Consider the following 17,643-nt stretch of genomic DNA (forward strand, 5'->3'; position numbering starts at 1 on the left):
AAAGGTAGGTTTTGAGCCTTCCTTTAAAAACATGAACAGTGTCTGCGGCCCTGAGGCTCTCTGGGAAGCTGTTCCACAGGCGAGGTCCATAAAAACTGAATGAGGCCTCGCCGTATGTTTTTGTTCTAACTTTTGGGATGACCAAAAGACCAGCACCAGAGGACCTCAGGGTCCACGAGGGCTCATACTTTAAAATCATATCAGATAAATATGAAGGCCCAAGACCATAAAAGCATTTATAAACCAACAAAAGAACTTTAAAATCAATTCTTAATTGCACAGGGAGCCAATGCAGCAATTTTAAAATGGGTGTAATGTGTTCCCGCCCCCTGGTCCTCGTCAGCACGCGTGCGGCTGAATATTAAAAGTCGAACTTAAACTAAAGAGATGTAAATTATTAAAATGTATTTCTCTTTTCTTATTGGGTCAAATTTAGGAACAGAGATTGGAGGCTTGACTCCAAAACACTTTAAACCTTTTTTGTTTTTGTTTTTAGACAACGTTTTTAGTAAAGAAATGACAGTATAGTAAGATTTTAAAAGTCCAATTCTAATCATCTGTTGATCCATTTTAAAAGGATTCGTAGTGTTTTTTTTAATTATGATTATGCCATTTTTAGCCAAAAAAGGTTTTAAGCTGTCGTTTTCTGCAACATCGTTTAATAAAGATTCACCTGTGAGTTATGGACATAGAATTGGCATGGAGCACCCCGCTCCCCCATCCCCGGCCTGTTTCTGAGAGCTCTCTGTTTACACGCTCTCCAGCTCACAGCCCTTCACACCTCCAACCTAACATTACCGGTCCAACAAAAATGACAAGCAACACTGGAGCTATCCAGCCGTACAGTTTTTAGCCAGATGTCAACTCAGACGAAGTAAAAAAAGATCTACATGGATGTAGTCATTTATTAGTGGATGCATTAACGGGGGAGCAGGCAGGGAGCTTGTGACCTGCCAAGTGTGTTTTCTACGTCACAAATACGATTCTTTTTCAAACTGCTTTTTTTTTGTCTTCCGCTGATTGACAACACAAATACAAACTCAGAAATGCAATTTTAAGCTTAATTTTCTTAATATTTAACCTTCAACATCAGAAAACTGCCACAAAATCATCTTAGAAATACCAAAAACACCATTTTAATCAGAGTGGGTCTTTAATACAAATGAAAAGGCCATGATGGGCCTGGATTTATGTAATGACTCAAGTTAAGTTCATGTTAAAAAAGAAATTCGATTTTTGATAGTCATTGTTTTCCCAAGTACCCATGCGTGATTCTACATAACTCACAACATGTATTTACAAAATCAGAGCTTTAACGGTGTGCCCACTAAACATACCATTACATATGTTACATTACAAGTCGATGCCCAAAAAAGAGAAAGGAACTGTTGAACTTTTTTATTAGTTTGGCAGGTTCCTTTTTACAGCATGAGTCAGAAAAGTCAGATGTAGCTTCCGCCTGCTGTCAATTGAGCTTCACTCTTTAAACTGCAACACAAGAGCTTGCAAAAAAGGGCTTCATCTAACTTCAGTTTTTATTTTTTTATTTTTTGATAAAACATTCTAATATTGTTCTTGAGTGAGACAATAACAAATGTTTTAACTGAAGAGCATGGGCAAGTACAGACTGAGCCACACAAGCTCTTTATCTGTAATAGTCTAAATATTGCTGTTTTTAGACACACAGCCAACACAAGTGGTGTTGTCCTTCACCATCACTTTACACACTTTGTTTGCCTACTCAATAAATCCTTCTACACGGACTGAAAATGAAGGCAGGCATACATCTGAACTTTGCCATTGGGAATCAGAAACCAGGGAGGGGTGTGAAAAAGAGAATCTAGAAAAATGAGTAAAAGGAGGCGAGAACAGGAAGAGAGAAAAAAAACGTGTAGGAAATGAGAACAGAGGCAGAAGTGCAAGTGCAACCACTTGGCAGACACGGCAGTGGAGGTGTTCAAGCACGGATGACAGCAGGTTCGACAGAACAGGCAGCAGATGTGACGGAGAGGGGAAAAGAAACAGTTTGAAAGCAAGTGAGACTCTGGACTGCACAGCTGCAACATGGGGTGAGTCATTGACTGTTAGCACTTACATTGTTGCTCCATTTAGGATGATGTTTTTTTAATTTAAAGAAATCCAGTGGCACATGCAGAAGAGGTCAAGACAAGTGAAGGGATGAGTGTAGTTGAGACACTTGGCCTTTAAAAAAAAAGCCTTTTGTTCAATCCAGTCATTTATATTTGTCCTACTAGAGCATTTGTCTTTTTAGAAGACTTTAAAAAGGAATTAAAGCTACAAGTAGCATTTAGCGGGCCCGAGCACGTGCGACCGCCTGGCACGAGCGACCGCCCCGTGAGCAACGCCCTGCTCGAGCCATTCTCGTCGTTTTTTCTTGTCCATTCTGGAGCTCCAAGCTATTGTTAATACGACAGCTGGACCGGGATCTTGCAAAGTGCAGGTGGTTAACGTCCAGTGTGATGAGTCTGTGGACGGCAACAGTACAGCATAGCTTTTGGTTTCCACAAGAGAAGAACTCCTGACACATCTGCCCTAACAGACAACTACAAGAGGAGTTGAAATGTATAACACGGTGAAGGAGTTTTTGTGCAGAAAAAGGTACAATTAGAAAAGCTGGTAGCAGTGACTGCAGATGGGACTCCTGCTATGATCAATAGACAAACAGGTTTCATCACTCACTGTAAAGCTGACCCAGACTTTCCAAAATGTCTGCATTACTGCTGCGTCATTCACCAGCAGGCCTTATGTGCAGAAGTGATTGGCTCTGGACATATAATGACTCTTATTCTGAAAATCGTAAACAACCTCAGCTGCAAAGCAAAACAGCACAGGATTTTTAAGGTGCTATTGGAGGAGATGTCTGTTGAATATGGTGAATATGAACATTGTGAATCTGAACTTGCATTCTTGACTGACATTACTGGAAAACTAAACCACTTGATCTGCGAGCTGCAAGACAATGGCAAAACTATTTTTTTTTGACCAGCCTGCCTGAGCCAGTGTTTTTCTTGTGGGGATCTTTTCTGCCAGGGCTTGTCAGCTTGGTCAGTGGATGTTGCTGCAGTTGTCTACCTTACTGGGACAGCTGGAGTTAAACACAGCAGCTCACGGCTCTGAAGTGGACCCCGTTGCTGTCCCAGTCTGGATGGGCACTGTGGCGATGTTCCAATGGCCAGGCTGGCTCCTGGTATAAAGAGATTCCCAAATACCATTTCCTAACCGCAGAGCCAAGGATGTGTTTACATGTTTAGGTCAAAAATGTGATGGACAGCTTCATGTTGTCTAAACATGCCACCCTGTTATTAATCCAGTTGATATGGTTCTCCATCTGTGTCTAGGTGATAGAAAAGCATTTTTTTTTTATATTTAGAGCTCTAAGCAAACAAACAGTTGTCTATATAAAAGAGCTTTTACAATTGTGCACTTTTAGCAGGTCTCTGAGTTCATGTGACCAATGTATGGTGGATTTTCACAGACCTTGTTTAAAACTGAAGGTGAGAGAGACTTAGAGAAATGGTTTCATTGTTCTGGAGTTCTTTGTTTCATCCACAGAAGTGTAGAATTGGTGATTGATTTTGAAAAGCTGCTGAAAAAAGTATCTTTTTCAAATTGCAATTTCTAACTTGGGTTTTACATTTTGTGTTCCATTTTTTGTGCTTTAATTGGGAAGCATTTGTTATTTGTTTGGTGTTTTTAAGGTTCTGCAAATATACACATCATTTTTTAGAGACATTTGTTATCAGTTGTGTTTGTTGATTTGTAGTTTAATTTCATTGGATGTATAGATGTCGTGTGGGGGGGAGGCTCGAGAGCAGGTAGGACCCAGGCGCAGAGACGGGAGGCAAACGGGTTCAGGGCAAGTGGGTTTATTTAACTAACAAAAAGCGCTGCAGAGCAGGATGACAAAACTAAAAACAAAAACTTACTGTGGCATGGCAAGGGACATGGATGCCAGACAAGAAGACGTGATCAACATGAGCAGAAGTTAATGGACCAGCACAGGAGGAAGGCAGAGACAAGACTTATATACAGACAGGGCAGACAAGACACAGGTGAACACGATTAGGGCAGATGGGGACCAAAGGAAGTAAAACTCAAGAAACATGACAAGACAGGAAACCTTTCAAAATAAAACAGGAAACAGAACCAAACAAGACAGAACAAGAACTAAAGCGAAAAAAAAGACAACAAACTGAAACCATGACAATAGAAAGGAAAAGAAGTTCAAACATTGATTATAAAAAAGGATATAAGAGATAAAAAAAAAAGAAAAAGGAAAAGAAAAAAGATAAAATATTGATTTAATTGCATTTTGAATGAATAAAAAACAATGATTAATAGAATCAGAATCAGGAATCAGAAAAAGTTTTATTGCCAGGTTCAGTAGAGCGCACTTTACAAAACGAGGAATTTGACTTGGTGTATAGTGCAATTAAGAATAAGTTAAAAATTAAGTTAACAACAACAACACACTATATACAGTAGAGTAAGGTGAATTAAAGTGGGAGCACAGATGGGCTGGGATGGTGGGGCCTGTAAGTGGCACCGACAGTCCTTTGGTGGGCGGGGGGTGGAGGGGGGGTCACCTGGGGGAGTTGGGGTTCTGTTCAGCAGGCTGGCTGCAGTGGGGAAGAAGCTGTTCTTGTGGCGCGAGGTCCTGGTCCTGATGGACCGGAGCCTCTTGCCAGAAGGGAGGGGCCGAAAGAGATTATGTCCTGGATGAGAGGGGTTGGCTACAATCCTGGCTGCCCGCCTCCAGGTCCTGGAGATGTGCAGCTCCTGGAGAGACGGGAGGTGGCAGCCGATCACCTTCTCTGCTGAGTGGATGACGCGTTGCAGCTTGGCCTTGTCTCTGGCCGTGGCCGCAGCGAACCAGACTGTGATGGAGGACGTGAGGGTGGATTCGATGATGGCGGTGTAAAAGTCTACCAGCATCTTTTCAGGGAGGTGAAACTTCTTCAGCTGCCTCAGGAAGTACATCCTCTGCTGGACCTTCTTAGTGATGGAGCTGATGTTCTGCTCCCACTTGAGGTCTTGGCTGATGATGGTTCCCAGGAAGCAGAAGGACTCCACAGAGGTCACCGGGGAGTCACAGAGGATGACAGGGGGGAGGGGGGCTGGGGCCTTCCTGAAGTCCACTGTCATCTCCACTGTCTTCAGAGCATTAAGCTCCAGGTTGTTAGCGCTGCACTATGACACCAGCCTGGCTATTTAACTCCTGTAGGCCGACTCATCTCCGTCAGAGATGAGGCCGATGAGTGTGGTGTCGTCAGCAAACTTCAGGAGTTTGACAGACAGGTGACCAGCTGTGCAGCTGTTTGTGTACAGGGAGAGTAACAGGGGTGAAAGGACACAGCCCTGGGGGGATCCGGTGCTTGTGGTCCGAGTATCTGAGACGAGCTTCCCCAGCCTCACATACTGCTGTCTGTCCGTCAGGAAGTCTGTGATCCACCTGCAGGTGGAGTCAGGCACATTCATCTTGGAGAGTTTTTAATACTAAAGATGTATGAAAGACATACCGAAAAAATATGTCTTTCAGTGTTTAACTGGCTGTCTTTGGATTATGCATGCCTGAGTAATGGCCATTCTTACTTCTCATCTCTCTGTTCACTGCTTGCTAATTTACATAGCAGGGGTCCCAGCAGGAGGGGGCGGGGTTGTAACACGACTCCTTCAGCAGAGCCAGGCTGAGAGAGGCTTTGACATGTAAGATGTTAGATGTTAGAATGCCAGATGTTAGAATGACCAGTTCATTTTATATCTATGAAAATATTCAGGTAGCTATGGGACATGTTTAGCTATAGGTCTGTGAAAATTGGTGTCGATTGTTGAAACATAAGTTACCATAAAAAAATGTTTGTTTGGAGTCTAGACAGATTTAACACAGGTTTTTGGATGAAAAAGGATTTTTTATAAATCATCTGTTACACTTTTAAGTCTGAAAAAAATATGGAAGGCAGCAAACACAGATCCCTACCGTTTTTAATTTTTTTGTGCTGATATTTGAAAGATAAGTTATGCAAAAAAATAGGTGTTTGCAGTTTTGCCTAAAAAGACGTTTTCGGACCTTTTTGGATGAAATGTTGAATAAAAGTTCACCGGTAACTTCAATAATTCTGAATTTTTTTAGGAAGCAGTAGCACATAAATGCCTATGAAAGTTGAATTCCTGGTGCTGATAACCTAAACAGAATTTATGCTAAAAATCTTTGTTCAGTCCAAAATTTCATTAAAAAAATCAAGTGATGAAGTTTCTCGTAGACCCTATAGTGTTACATATCAAAGCTGGAGGTTATTAAAGGCATCTAATTCTGAAATCTCAGCTTCCTGAGACAAACGGCTGATTTATAATAAATTTCTATTATTTGGGTGCACATAATCGACCACTTCCTGTTACGCAGGCACCGTCAGGTGTACACCCATGAAACTTTACATGATGAGAGAAGACCCTTCTGAGTATCTCCAGTTTTAATTTCATGCACATCGGACAAAGCAAAGAGAAAATACAGGGCAGAATGTGCCCCATGCAATAACTAGGTGGCGCTATAGAGCTCGTCCAAGATTGTCATATCCATGGGTTCAGAATAGAAGCTTCATCATATCCATTGAATTTCAGTGAGATTGGACAAGGAATGTGCACGTGAGAGCAACTTTTGTGTGCATAGCGAGATGCCCAACTTTGCCGCTCTGTCACGACCACACCCCCGCATTGAAAGTTATGGTTTTTTGTCAGAGTAAACTTCAATGGCTTTTCAACAGGTGGACGTCATTTTCAGGTGTGTCGGCTCATCCTACTCGGAGTAGTGATGCTCCAAGTAAAACATGTCATTTCCTCTTGCCAGCAGGTGGCGCTACACTTTTTCCAGATTTTTTCACTGCAGATGTGTTCAGAGTCAGACTACAATCATGCATATCAATTTTGGATCAGATTGGATTTTGCATGGCTGAGTAATGGCCATTTTTCTTTTCATGGCGTGTTTTCGAAACGACCTCCAATTTTGACGCGCCGCCATGGTCACAAACATCCATAAAAACTTAAAAGCTTCGCAATTTAACATCGGACATGTGTCTAGTTTACACAACCAAAGTTTGAAGTCATTACTCCAAAATCTCTAGGAGGAGTTCGTTCTAGAGCGAGGCCTGCAAATGTCCAAAATGAAGCAAAAATGACATATTGACCTCAATATATCAAACTTCCTGTGCGAGTGACAGGTGGGTCCTTTCAGACTTTTTTGTAAGTCTCCATCTGAAGAACATGCCCTGTAAAAATCAAGCTTGTACGTTAAAGCGTATGCGGGGCGTCGGGACAAAAGTCACTGTAGGTGGCGCTATCGAGCCGTTTTTGTGCGCCCATGCCAATCTCCTATAAAATACGAAATTTTTCGCGACTCCTGATGTGTGTGCCAAATTTGGTGAGTTTTGGGGTATGTTAAAGGCCTCAAAAAGGCGACTCTTCCGGTAGAATAATAATAATAATAATAATAATAATAAACATTCGAATTACAATAGGGTCCTTGCACTCCGTGCTCGGGCCCTAATAAACCCAACTGTTACTCAGCACAGACTGCACTTCCTGCTGTTTGCTGCATCTGCAGCTTGCAGCAGCTGTCCTACTTTTACCTCAGTCACAATGAAGGAAACTGTTGTCCCGAGAAGCTTTTACTTCATGAAATCTCAAACAACACACATTTGTGCAGAAAAGTTTGTATTTTCAAACGGAAAAAGAACAAAATTCAAAGCCACCGTGCCGTATACAGGAAGTGGTCAACTCATGAAAAGCTTTTCGGCAGGAAGCTAAGGTTTCCCACACGGTTGAAGTTGAAAAAAACATTGCAACTGAATGCAAACTAATTCTGCAACATTTAAAAACAGCATAAATGTTATTCTGAATATTTTTGAACAAAAATCTTAAGTGTGATTAGAAAATCATCAGAGAAGCACAAGGTCTTTAGGAGTACAGCATCATTGAGGTTTTGGACCTTCAGCAGTTTGGCTCCAACTTGAAGACTGCGTGTGAAACTGTGCTTGAGGTTACAATAATTCAGATTTGGCAAAAGACGCAGGTTGACAGAAAAGGCAACATGCAATCCGATATCTCATCAACAGTGACATTAACATGTTGCAGCACAATTCCAACATAATTGAAAATCTATTTATATTTTTTCATGACACATTTGTGGTCATGCATTGCATACAAAAGACAGCTAAGGTTTGCAAGCTTCTCAAGAGCATCTAAGTATTTCTTTAGTTCTGTAGGTCCTTGGCAACATGATGTTAGGTTTTCTGTAAAAGTTAAGGTGAAAAATGCCAAGCAGAGCACAAATGCAGGCGGTGGATACAAACACACATTTATATATATATATATATATATATATGCGTATATATACACACATATAATGAAGCTTGAAATTGCAATTCTGATAACTTCTTTATTGAAGTCGTTGCGATTTAGAAAAAACTTTGTTTGTAAAAGAGCTTATTAGTGGCGTGGAAAATACAATGAGCGGGCCACAAGCTCCCTGCCCTAAGCTCTCAGCAACGGGGAAGGGGAAGAGAGGGCGGGGCTGCCCTGCGCCAACGGTCATTGACTATTAGTCAGAGGCAAATTTCTAACTACATTATGTCCTAGAAAGCGACACAGGTTTTCTGATTTTGGCTAAAAGCTGCACACTCATCATTTAAAGACCGCTAATCAAAAGATGATCGTAGTGGGATTCAAGGAGGAAGACCAAAAGTTGACCTGTTCAAATTCAAAATCTTCAATCCCTGCAAACATTTTTCATTTTCTGCCTACTGCCACTCAACCTTCCGACCCTTTTATTCTTTTATTGGGTCAGTGTCTTGAAAAAAAAGACTGAAATAATCAGAACTTCAAAGGTCAAGTTCTGATTCAAAACTATATTACTATGACACGCTGAAATGTTTTCTTTCTAGGCATAAATGTGTGTAAAAAGCATGTGGGTGGCTAAACTAAATTTACTCTTGGAAATGAATAAGATGATCTGTGAATTTACTATGAAATGTGTACATGTTTGACATTTAAAAGCTATTCAAACTGTCCAAAAGAGTTTGGATTTTTCATTATTTTTACATTTACAGAGGTAAAAGTAGGGGTTTAATTTATGTACAAAGTATAGGAAACATTTTGCTGAAAAACTGCAAACTGAATCAAAGCTGGAGCACAAATTTTTGATCTATTGGACATTTAAAGTTCAAGTCTTAAAATTTGGCAAAATTTAGCTCAGAAAAAGCAATAAAAGCTAAATAAATAAAAGCTTAAAGCAGCTTTAATAAAATAAAATAAAAAGATGAAACAAACAAGCTTCACCGTCATTTCTAAAAAAAAATAGGGAAGAAACTCTGCCTTTAATGGAAAATGTGATGACAAACGAAGCTGTCACCCGGTTCACTGACTGACACTTTTATAGAGGGTTGCAAGAAAAAACTCCTGCTTACAAAAACTTTAGCACCACCAAAAGCAGAACTTCTGCATCAAAATCCAAATGAAGACATGTTTGCTTTCAGCCACATGGCAGCAGCTCATCAGCAGAAAAGCGTGAAGTTGAGGTGTGAAACCTTAGAAGTGATGCTGATGTGCTCTCAAAAATGTTCATAACATCTCACATATTATTGTATGTGAATTTAGAAGAAAAAATTTTAAAAGCAGAACCTACCATTTTTGTGTAGTTTGCATGCTTGTGTTCACTAGATTCCTCTTTCACTCTTTAACCTTTTCAAGTGGCTTTTTGTGTGTTTTTGAGGTTAACTTCTTTCTAGTTAGACATGTTAAGACCACTATTTCAAATACATGGATTTAATTTCACCGATTTTTTATTTTATTTCCGAATATCAATGTATTTCAACAAGCATGTCTTTCTCTGTCAGGACCCATCCGGGTAATCTTCGTCATGCTGTAAGTTGTCTCATGTATTGTTTCCTGCAGTGAGTCCAGCATTTGTCAAGTGAAAGCTACGGTCATGATGTACGATGACGGCAACAAACGCTGGGTGCCGGTCGGATCCGATGTCCCTCACTTCAGCCGTGTCCAGATTTATAACAACCCAACAACAAGAACCTTCAGAGTGGTGGGCCGCAAACTGCAGCCTGACCAGCAGGTAAAAGACGCTCAGATCAGGATTGTCCTGTGGATTCTGTTTAAGTAGAAATGCCAGAAAATTCCACACTCTGATTAGGTTGTTTTCTTTTATACTGCAGTCTTGACTGGTGCACATTTTGGGGTATATTGCATAAAACAAGGTGTTATCTAGAAACAACAAAGGTTTCTGGCGATCTTTTATCTAAAGCATCTTCACCTCCTCATGTCCACCTAGAACATTTCCAAAACTTTTTTTTAATTCACCCTCACAGTTTTTTTCCTCTTAGTAAAAGTTGAGTGTGCATTTACTACTCTGTTGATTTTGTTAACTTTGAACAGGAGAGGTTGGAAAACTCCACCAGAGTTCAGTTTCATTTATATAGCCCAATATTACAGCACAGTTCTCCTCATTGAGTTCTCTACAACGAGGAGCAAGTTCTACTTTTGGTGGACGATAAGCTTTATTGGTTCAGATCTTTCATACCAGCTCAAAAAGCTGACTATCCAACACATCAATAACCTTTCTATGAAAGCTCACTTAGACTAAAAGAAAAGAAAAAAAAATTGCATCCCTGCCAATAATAATTATCACCTAAAAAAATTCTAATGGTGTATCATAGAATTGATATTTTTGTTGGGCCTTTGAAGAGCCATTCAGGTCAATTTCTCACTGACCTCAACAGTAGGAGCCACAAAGTCTTACTTCCCTCTTTAGAAAAATAAGACACCGATTTGCATTTAAGTCAATGTTACTGTTACGCTAAATAATGTTTGCACAAATAAAACATAATCAAAAACATTAAATAATTTTTAAAGCTTTGCAGTTTTTTTTGATGGAGGTTCATTTGACTTCCTTTCAAAATAAAAGACACTGTGTAACATAGGAGCATCTCCGTGCAGCACTTTTAGCAGTAGGTAGGGTTATCAGCAGTTGTTACAAAAACTATACACAATTTATTTTATTGTTGTTGGTTGCATCTCAGTCAGAAATTCATAAATCTAACAAACTAAAATTACATCAGAGCTGATGAAGAGACCCTTACTGCATTTTTTTACCCCAAGGCGCACTTAGAGTCCTTGACTGCTGTCCTTATAATCCTGTGCGCCTTAAGTCTAAGTTGTGGTTGTGCTCTCTGACCTCAAAAAGATTTTCTGCGGAACACAGCCCTTAAAAAAATCTGTCAAAATGTTCGACTTTGGTAAACCAAGACGGCGTAACCAGTGATGAATATTTGGAGCATCAGGACTCCCGTCGTCAGGAGCCTAACAGAGTGATCCGTACTGTGCTTGAACTGTTTGTGAATGAGTCAAATTAAGTTTGACTTATCCGACTGTTTTGTTTTGCTTTATTCGTAACGTAGTCCGAAAATTTTGTCACTTCTTAAATAAAAACTTCATAATGGCATTTCAATTGAGAGCTACAAAGAAGGGGTCAAAGAGCCACTTGTGGATCCGGAGCCTCAGGTTGTAGACCCCTGGGATCAATGAACATTCTCAACATTTTATCTATATTGTCCTCCATCTGCAACAAAGCCTCATAACTGTACATAGCTCTAACTTGTGAATCTTTTACAACCACCTGCAAGTCATTCCTGGTCTTTCCTTTGCTTTCTGCTCATGTCAGGTGGTGATCAACTGTCCCATCGTCAAGGGGATGAAGTACAACCAAGCCACACCCACCTTCCATCAGTGGCGGGATCCCAAGCAAGTGTGGGGGTTAAACTTTGGTTCCAAAGAGGAAGCTTCTCAATTTGCCAGCTCCATTATGCATGCCTTAGAAACTCTCAATGCATCTCCGAGTGCAGGTAACCACAGCCCCTGCAGGAGAGCGAAGGAACCAAAGTAAAAAGAAAAAGTAGCTAGAGAAGTTTTTTTGTATTTTTGCATGACCGTATATTGAGAAGAGCTTAGTTGAGACTAAAGTGAGAAATTAACTTTAGAAGCTGTTTGAATGATAAATGCTAAAAGAAGCACTCTGTGCTGTGTGAATGCAACCGTCTTGCTTTGGGTTGCAGCTTTCGATTTCCGTTTGTTTATTTCAGAACACAGACAAATCTTCTATGTTTATGCATTGTTTTTTTCCCTCAGGTTTCACCTCGGTCTTTTTAAAGCTCTCATATTTATTGCTATACTATTTGTATGTTAAAACATAAAGAAAAATTAAAGTAGCCAGTGGTGTTTTATGGCCCACAGGCCCTCGCTGCCCTGCTTTGGCCTCAGTGCCCATGGCGGCACCATGTGTTTAATTCTCCCCCTTTGACTCCCTGGTCAGAGCAGCACGTGATCAACTGATGAAAAATACCCTTTTGTTTCTAAATGGCAGCTTTTCTGTTTGTTTTAACTCCATAACAAACATTTTATTTATTGGTTGCTTGGGGGGGGGGGGGGGGAAGAACATGTCTCAGTAATTTTTAAAGGAATCAGCAAAAGTGAATTTTTGAATTTTCATTGGCAACTGAAATTTTCTTTTTAATTCAAGATGGTGGCCACTTCCCAATGTCAAAGATCAACAAAACTTTAGCTGTGGTTGTGAAATTAACCTTGCTTGAACATAAGTTTTCTATTCCTATATATTAAACAAAATGTAAAAACAGCTAAATCTCACACTTTGCCACAAAATAGCCATCAAGCTGTAGGTTCCACAGCCATACTATAAGCATTTTAAAACCTCCTTTGGATATCCCCGACATAAGTGTTTTGGTTGTTTCTTAGCGTATTTTGAAATAGATTTTTTGAGTCCCATTAGAGAATTTTGCTCCACATATGTTTTTTGGCAGTTTCTCCCGCTGTGATGTCATCATGTTTTCTTTTCTTTCTTTTTTTTAGGGACGGGGGTGGGGGGTTTATCATACCCAAAATTCCTTTTCACCAGGTACTAGGTGTATGCAAATTTGGATGAGTTTTTGAGTTTGTGGCAGGGGCAACATTTTCACTCAAAGGCGCAATAAGAAAGAAGAATTGCGACAGTCCAGGACTGCCATATAAGGCTTTGTTGTCAATAATTCTGAAAAACGATGTTTTATTGGCCCTTGTGATGATGTTGGTCTAATTAATTGAATTAACTGAATTGATCACACCTTAAAATCACTTTTAAAGAATATTTTAAATCTATTTAGGCGTATGTTTGTTGAGAGGGACATGCTGAGTGACATTTATATAAAAAATAAATCTACATTTTCACAGGTCCACCACAAAACGGGCCGTCTCCACAACAGCTGGAACAGCAGAGAAGGTACAACTCATTTCTCATGTTAGGAGAAAACTTCAAATTTTTGTCAGAATTTTGTCAGAATTATTTTTAGAAACATCAAAAACTTGCCTGGAATGAGGCTGATGATGCACACCAACACATTTCCGAAAGGAGTTGACTTAATGCTTTGTCTTCTCAGGCTGGAGCAACAGAAGCAGGAGCAGCAAGAGAAGGAGCGACTGGAAAGAGCCTCACAGGGGCCTCCCAACCCTCCTGCAGCCCCTGCTCCACCTGCTGCTCCTCCTGCTCCACCAGCACCTCCGCCACCTCCAGGCCCACCCCCTCCATCCTCTGGGTCCTGTCCGCCTGCACCACCTCCACCACCTTCAGGTGGCATCCCACCTCCACCACCACCCCCTCCTGCAGGAGGAGGAGGAGGAGGAGGAGGCGGTGGGGGAGGTGGAGGTAGAGGAGGTGGAGCCAATGATCTCGCTGCAGCACTGGCTGGAGCCAAACTGCGAAAAACACCTAAAGTAAGTCTGAAAGTGAAAAATTTTATGTCAAGCTGATGTTCATCCACCATATCAAAAAAGCTTGAAGACTCCCCCATTAGCTTCAGCTAACTTTTTGTGTGAAAAGGATGATGGGGGAGCAGCGCAGGCCCCAAAACAGTCTTCATCTGGTGGGGGTGGAGGAGGAGGAGGAGGTGGAGGAGGAGGAGGTGGCCTGATGGGAGAAATGAGTGCCATTCTTGCAAGGAGGCAAGTTGCCCCAAATATTACCCCAAACCTCAAAATTTGCTCAAGATTACGATGCCACATCCATAAAAAACAAAAACAAAAGAGAAAATCCACAAAATGTATAAGAGCATAAAAGTAAAACTGTTTTTTAAACTTTAACAGAAAGAAAGCTGCAGACAAGCCAGCTGTGAAAAAGGAAGAAACAGTAAGTTTTTTTTCTTTGTCTTTTAAATAATGATCAGTCTTTGTTTCCTATTTTGGTGCTGCTGCTAGAATGCCGAATGAAAAATTAAGCTGGGTGATAAATGTCCTTATCTGTAGGATGAATGCGACTCGTCAGTTTTAAAATCCCCAGTACAAGCAGGTGAGTAAACCTTCCCAACTCACTCCAAAGTCAAGTAGTTTGAAAGAGAAACTTCCTTTGTTTTATGATAATTCAATAAATAAATACACATACTGTTTCACCAGAAGTCAAACCTACCAGGGATAAATCTGCCACCATGCCCAGGTATGAAACCGATCTTTACATACTATCACAGGGCTCAACAACTCCAGGCCTTGAGAGCCAGTGTCCTGAATGGTTTCAGACTAACCTGCCATTGAAGCTTCTCATTGGATAAGCTCACGTGATCCAGGTAATCCTCAGCAGATAAGGCAGGATTTCTTAAAAACCAGGAGGATGCAGGCCCTCGAGGTCTGGAGTCTGAGACCCCCTGCTTCCATGAATCACAATGTCTTCTTTTGAGATGTGCAAAGAACAACTTCATGCTTAATGACAGGCTCAAGTCTTCAATCAATACTCAAAGAGATTCAGGCCCAAACTTCAGCTCCACCACAAGCCAGTCCCCTACCACTGCTGCCACTCCAGCATTCAGGTACCAGCAAAGCCTCAGCTGCTGCATGGGTGGCCGCTGCTTCAGATGCTCGCAGATTCTTCAGTCCAGGAACATACGTAGCGGGCCTCTTGCTTCTCTGATGCTGGCCTCAGTCATCTTTGCATATGGCGCTCTCTACACTTGATTGCTTTGCTTTTCATTTGGGGAACAAGTTCAAGCTGTCTGCTTCTCGGCTGCACGCCGCCACCGCAGTGCCCAGCCACCAACGTTAAGTTTTCTCGATGACTTGAACTGGATGGCTGCCGCTCGTGAAGTCTGGCTGTAAGCTAACAGTGGGCTCTCTGATATGCCACTGCATATCAAAGCAGAAGTGTGTGTTTTTGAAGGTAGTTAAATGATACTCAAAGCAGGAACTTGAATTGAGGAAGTGGTTACTTTTACTGAAACACAAGCTATCACCTGGATATAACCTATTTAGAGAACTGAGCATGCTCACTGTGCCTGTTCTTATTCTGTTTGACTTTTCGTTCACTATAAATGTGCTTCTGATGCTGCATCATCTGGCCAACTCCTCCTGCCAAAAACCTTCCCTTGGCTGAAAATACGTTTTCTTTTTTTGTGCAGACCTAAGGTGGGGAATAAGACATCTGAGAGTGCAGACAATAGTGGCGATATGGAGCGTTTCAAACAGGTTGGAGCCCTAATGAACAAAGAAAATGTTTTGTCTTTTTTTTTTACTTAAGGAAACATTGTGTTGTGGCAGAATTGGATGCAAAGTCAGACTTCCCCTTGCTGTGATGGATTACACATCACATAGACCTTTAAAAATATCTAACTTCAGTTTCTGTCAAAAGTTGAAAAACCTGATGTAATTGTTTTATTTATAGGAAATCATTGAAGAAGTGAGAAAAGAATTCCAAAAAATGAAGGAAGAGATTATAACTGGTGAGATCTGTCATAGATGGTCGAGTAGTTGCCTATTCAAATACATGAAGACCATTTTTTAATGCATTTACTGCTTATTGTCTCTTGCAGCACTGATCCAGGAGATGCAGAAAGCGAATCTGGAGGGTGAACTCTGTTGACAGGCTCATGAACTGTCTCACAGAGGGAATTGAGGTCATGCCAGTGTGGTGTCACTCCAAAGCTAGGGCACCTTTTGCTTTTTTCACTTTCAGTTTAGCAGTTTTTGTCCTTCGAGAAGGAATCTTTAAGACGAAAAAAACTTCTCCTCCTTTAAAACATGGAACTGTCTAGAACTCGGCTAATTTTCCTCTCTTGAAACGCACCCCTCAGTGTAATCCTTGTTCTTCCTGTATTCAACGTATGGCATAAGTCTCATCTCATTTTCAGGTTTTTGATTACCGTAGTTAAAAGCCATGTACAGTCACATCATCAGGAAGTGTTTGCTGACTAAAAAATGTTTTGCAACAGTGTCAATGTGTTTCACATATGTGGGACAGAACTTCAACTTTGTGCAAAAGTAGATTCTGTTGTAAAAAGGGCCTTTTACAAAAATAAAACATCTGAAAGCCATTAAAACAAAAGAAATGAGTGATTATGTGTAACCTGCATAGCCATAAAAAGCAACAAATACATGAATAAAAAGTGTGTCTCATGAATTGCTGGATATCTTTGTTTTTTTGTTTTGTTTTTTGCTTTGACTACTGTGTGCATCACAGTCACTTATCTTTTTCCAAAGTTGCAGATAACTGTTCTGTAACATCCTTGATTTTTCTTGTCTTTTTTTGTTTTTGTTTTATAAAAACCTCTCTGAACCACTCTTACAACCTAATGCAGATGAGTCCAGATGGATGATCATGCGAGTTCATTAATAGTTGGTTTAAAAAGTTCCTATTTGAACAAACTTTGTAACTTTTTTTTTTAGCTTTTGCTGTACAAATAATTAAGATGAAAAATGATGAACAAAATAAAAGTTTGTTCTGTCTGTCTGTGAACCACAGTGTTTTCTGTTATGCTGACTCGCCCTTTGCAACAGCTCTAGTTCTTTCCACGTGTTCAGATGTGTGTTTGGGGGATTTTCCGGTCATTTGGAGTTGTTACAGGTTTTGGCAGAAAAGTCCTCACTCTGATTAATTCCAAATGTGTTCTGGGATGAGATCAGGATTCTGTGGAGTACTCTCACCAAACTTGCTCATCCCTGTCTTTATAGACTTTGTTTTGTTCACTGGTGCGCAGTTCTGTTGGAACCTGAAAGAACCATTACTAAATTGTTACCTCAAAGTTGGGAGCATTGTAATGTCTAAATTTCTTGGGTTCTTGAGTTTCTTTCTAAAAACTAAGGGCCCAAAGCTCCTTAAAAACAAGTAGGCACAATTCAGTCAGGTTATGGTTCCCCTGGCAACCAACAAGTTTGGATTTATGGATTGGTTTAGAAATGTGACATTTCTTGCATCTCCACTGAGTCCAGTGGTGGTGTGCTTTACACCACTGCATTTAACATGTTTCATTACACTTGGCAAGGTGGATGCAGCTTGGCAATGGCAGCCCATTACAAAAAAACTTTTTCCACTATTGAGCTCATTTAGGCCCACATGAAGTTTGGAGGTCTGTAATGATTGAGTAAAGTTGGTGACTTGTGTGCATTCCAGTGTCCGCTTCCACTTTGTCAAAAGACCAAGGGGAGTTGCCTATGGAATTTCTTGTAGCTTGGAATTTTTTCTTGATTGGAATTGTTGCATGATTGGCATCTTATCACAGTACCACGCTGGCATTGGATAAGCTCCTGAGAGCAGCCCAT

General features: G+C 40.7%; 1 protein-coding gene across 2 annotated transcripts; it reads left to right on the top strand.

Moving 5' to 3' along the window:
- Positions 1–1,906: 1,906 nt before the first annotated feature.
- LOC101156997 (vasodilator-stimulated phosphoprotein) lies at positions 1,907–16,840 on the top strand. 2 transcript variants are annotated; one of them, XM_023962693.1, is made up of 13 exons: positions 1,909–2,069; positions 9,964–10,135; positions 11,741–11,921; positions 13,300–13,348; positions 13,506–13,839; positions 13,946–14,067; positions 14,209–14,251; positions 14,368–14,410; positions 14,515–14,554; positions 14,826–14,921; positions 15,507–15,573; positions 15,770–15,827; positions 15,918–16,840. In XM_023962693.1, exons 1-13 carry the CDS (start codon positions 2,065–2,067, stop codon positions 15,965–15,967), a joined length of 1,260 nt encoding a protein of 419 aa, XP_023818461.1. In that variant the 5' UTR covers positions 1,909–2,064; the 3' UTR covers positions 15,968–16,840. The 2 variants fall into 2 exon arrangements, with proteins under 2 accessions (XP_023818462.1, XP_023818461.1); XM_023962694.1 differs by lacking the exon at positions 14,826–14,921 and having other exon boundaries at positions 1,907–2,069.
- The last annotated feature ends 803 nt before the right edge of the window (positions 16,841–17,643 follow it).

Source organism: Oryzias latipes, chromosome 14 (genome assembly GCF_002234675.1).
Source record: "Oryzias latipes chromosome 14, ASM223467v1".
Taxonomy (NCBI): Eukaryota; Metazoa; Chordata; class Actinopteri; order Beloniformes; family Adrianichthyidae; genus Oryzias; species Oryzias latipes.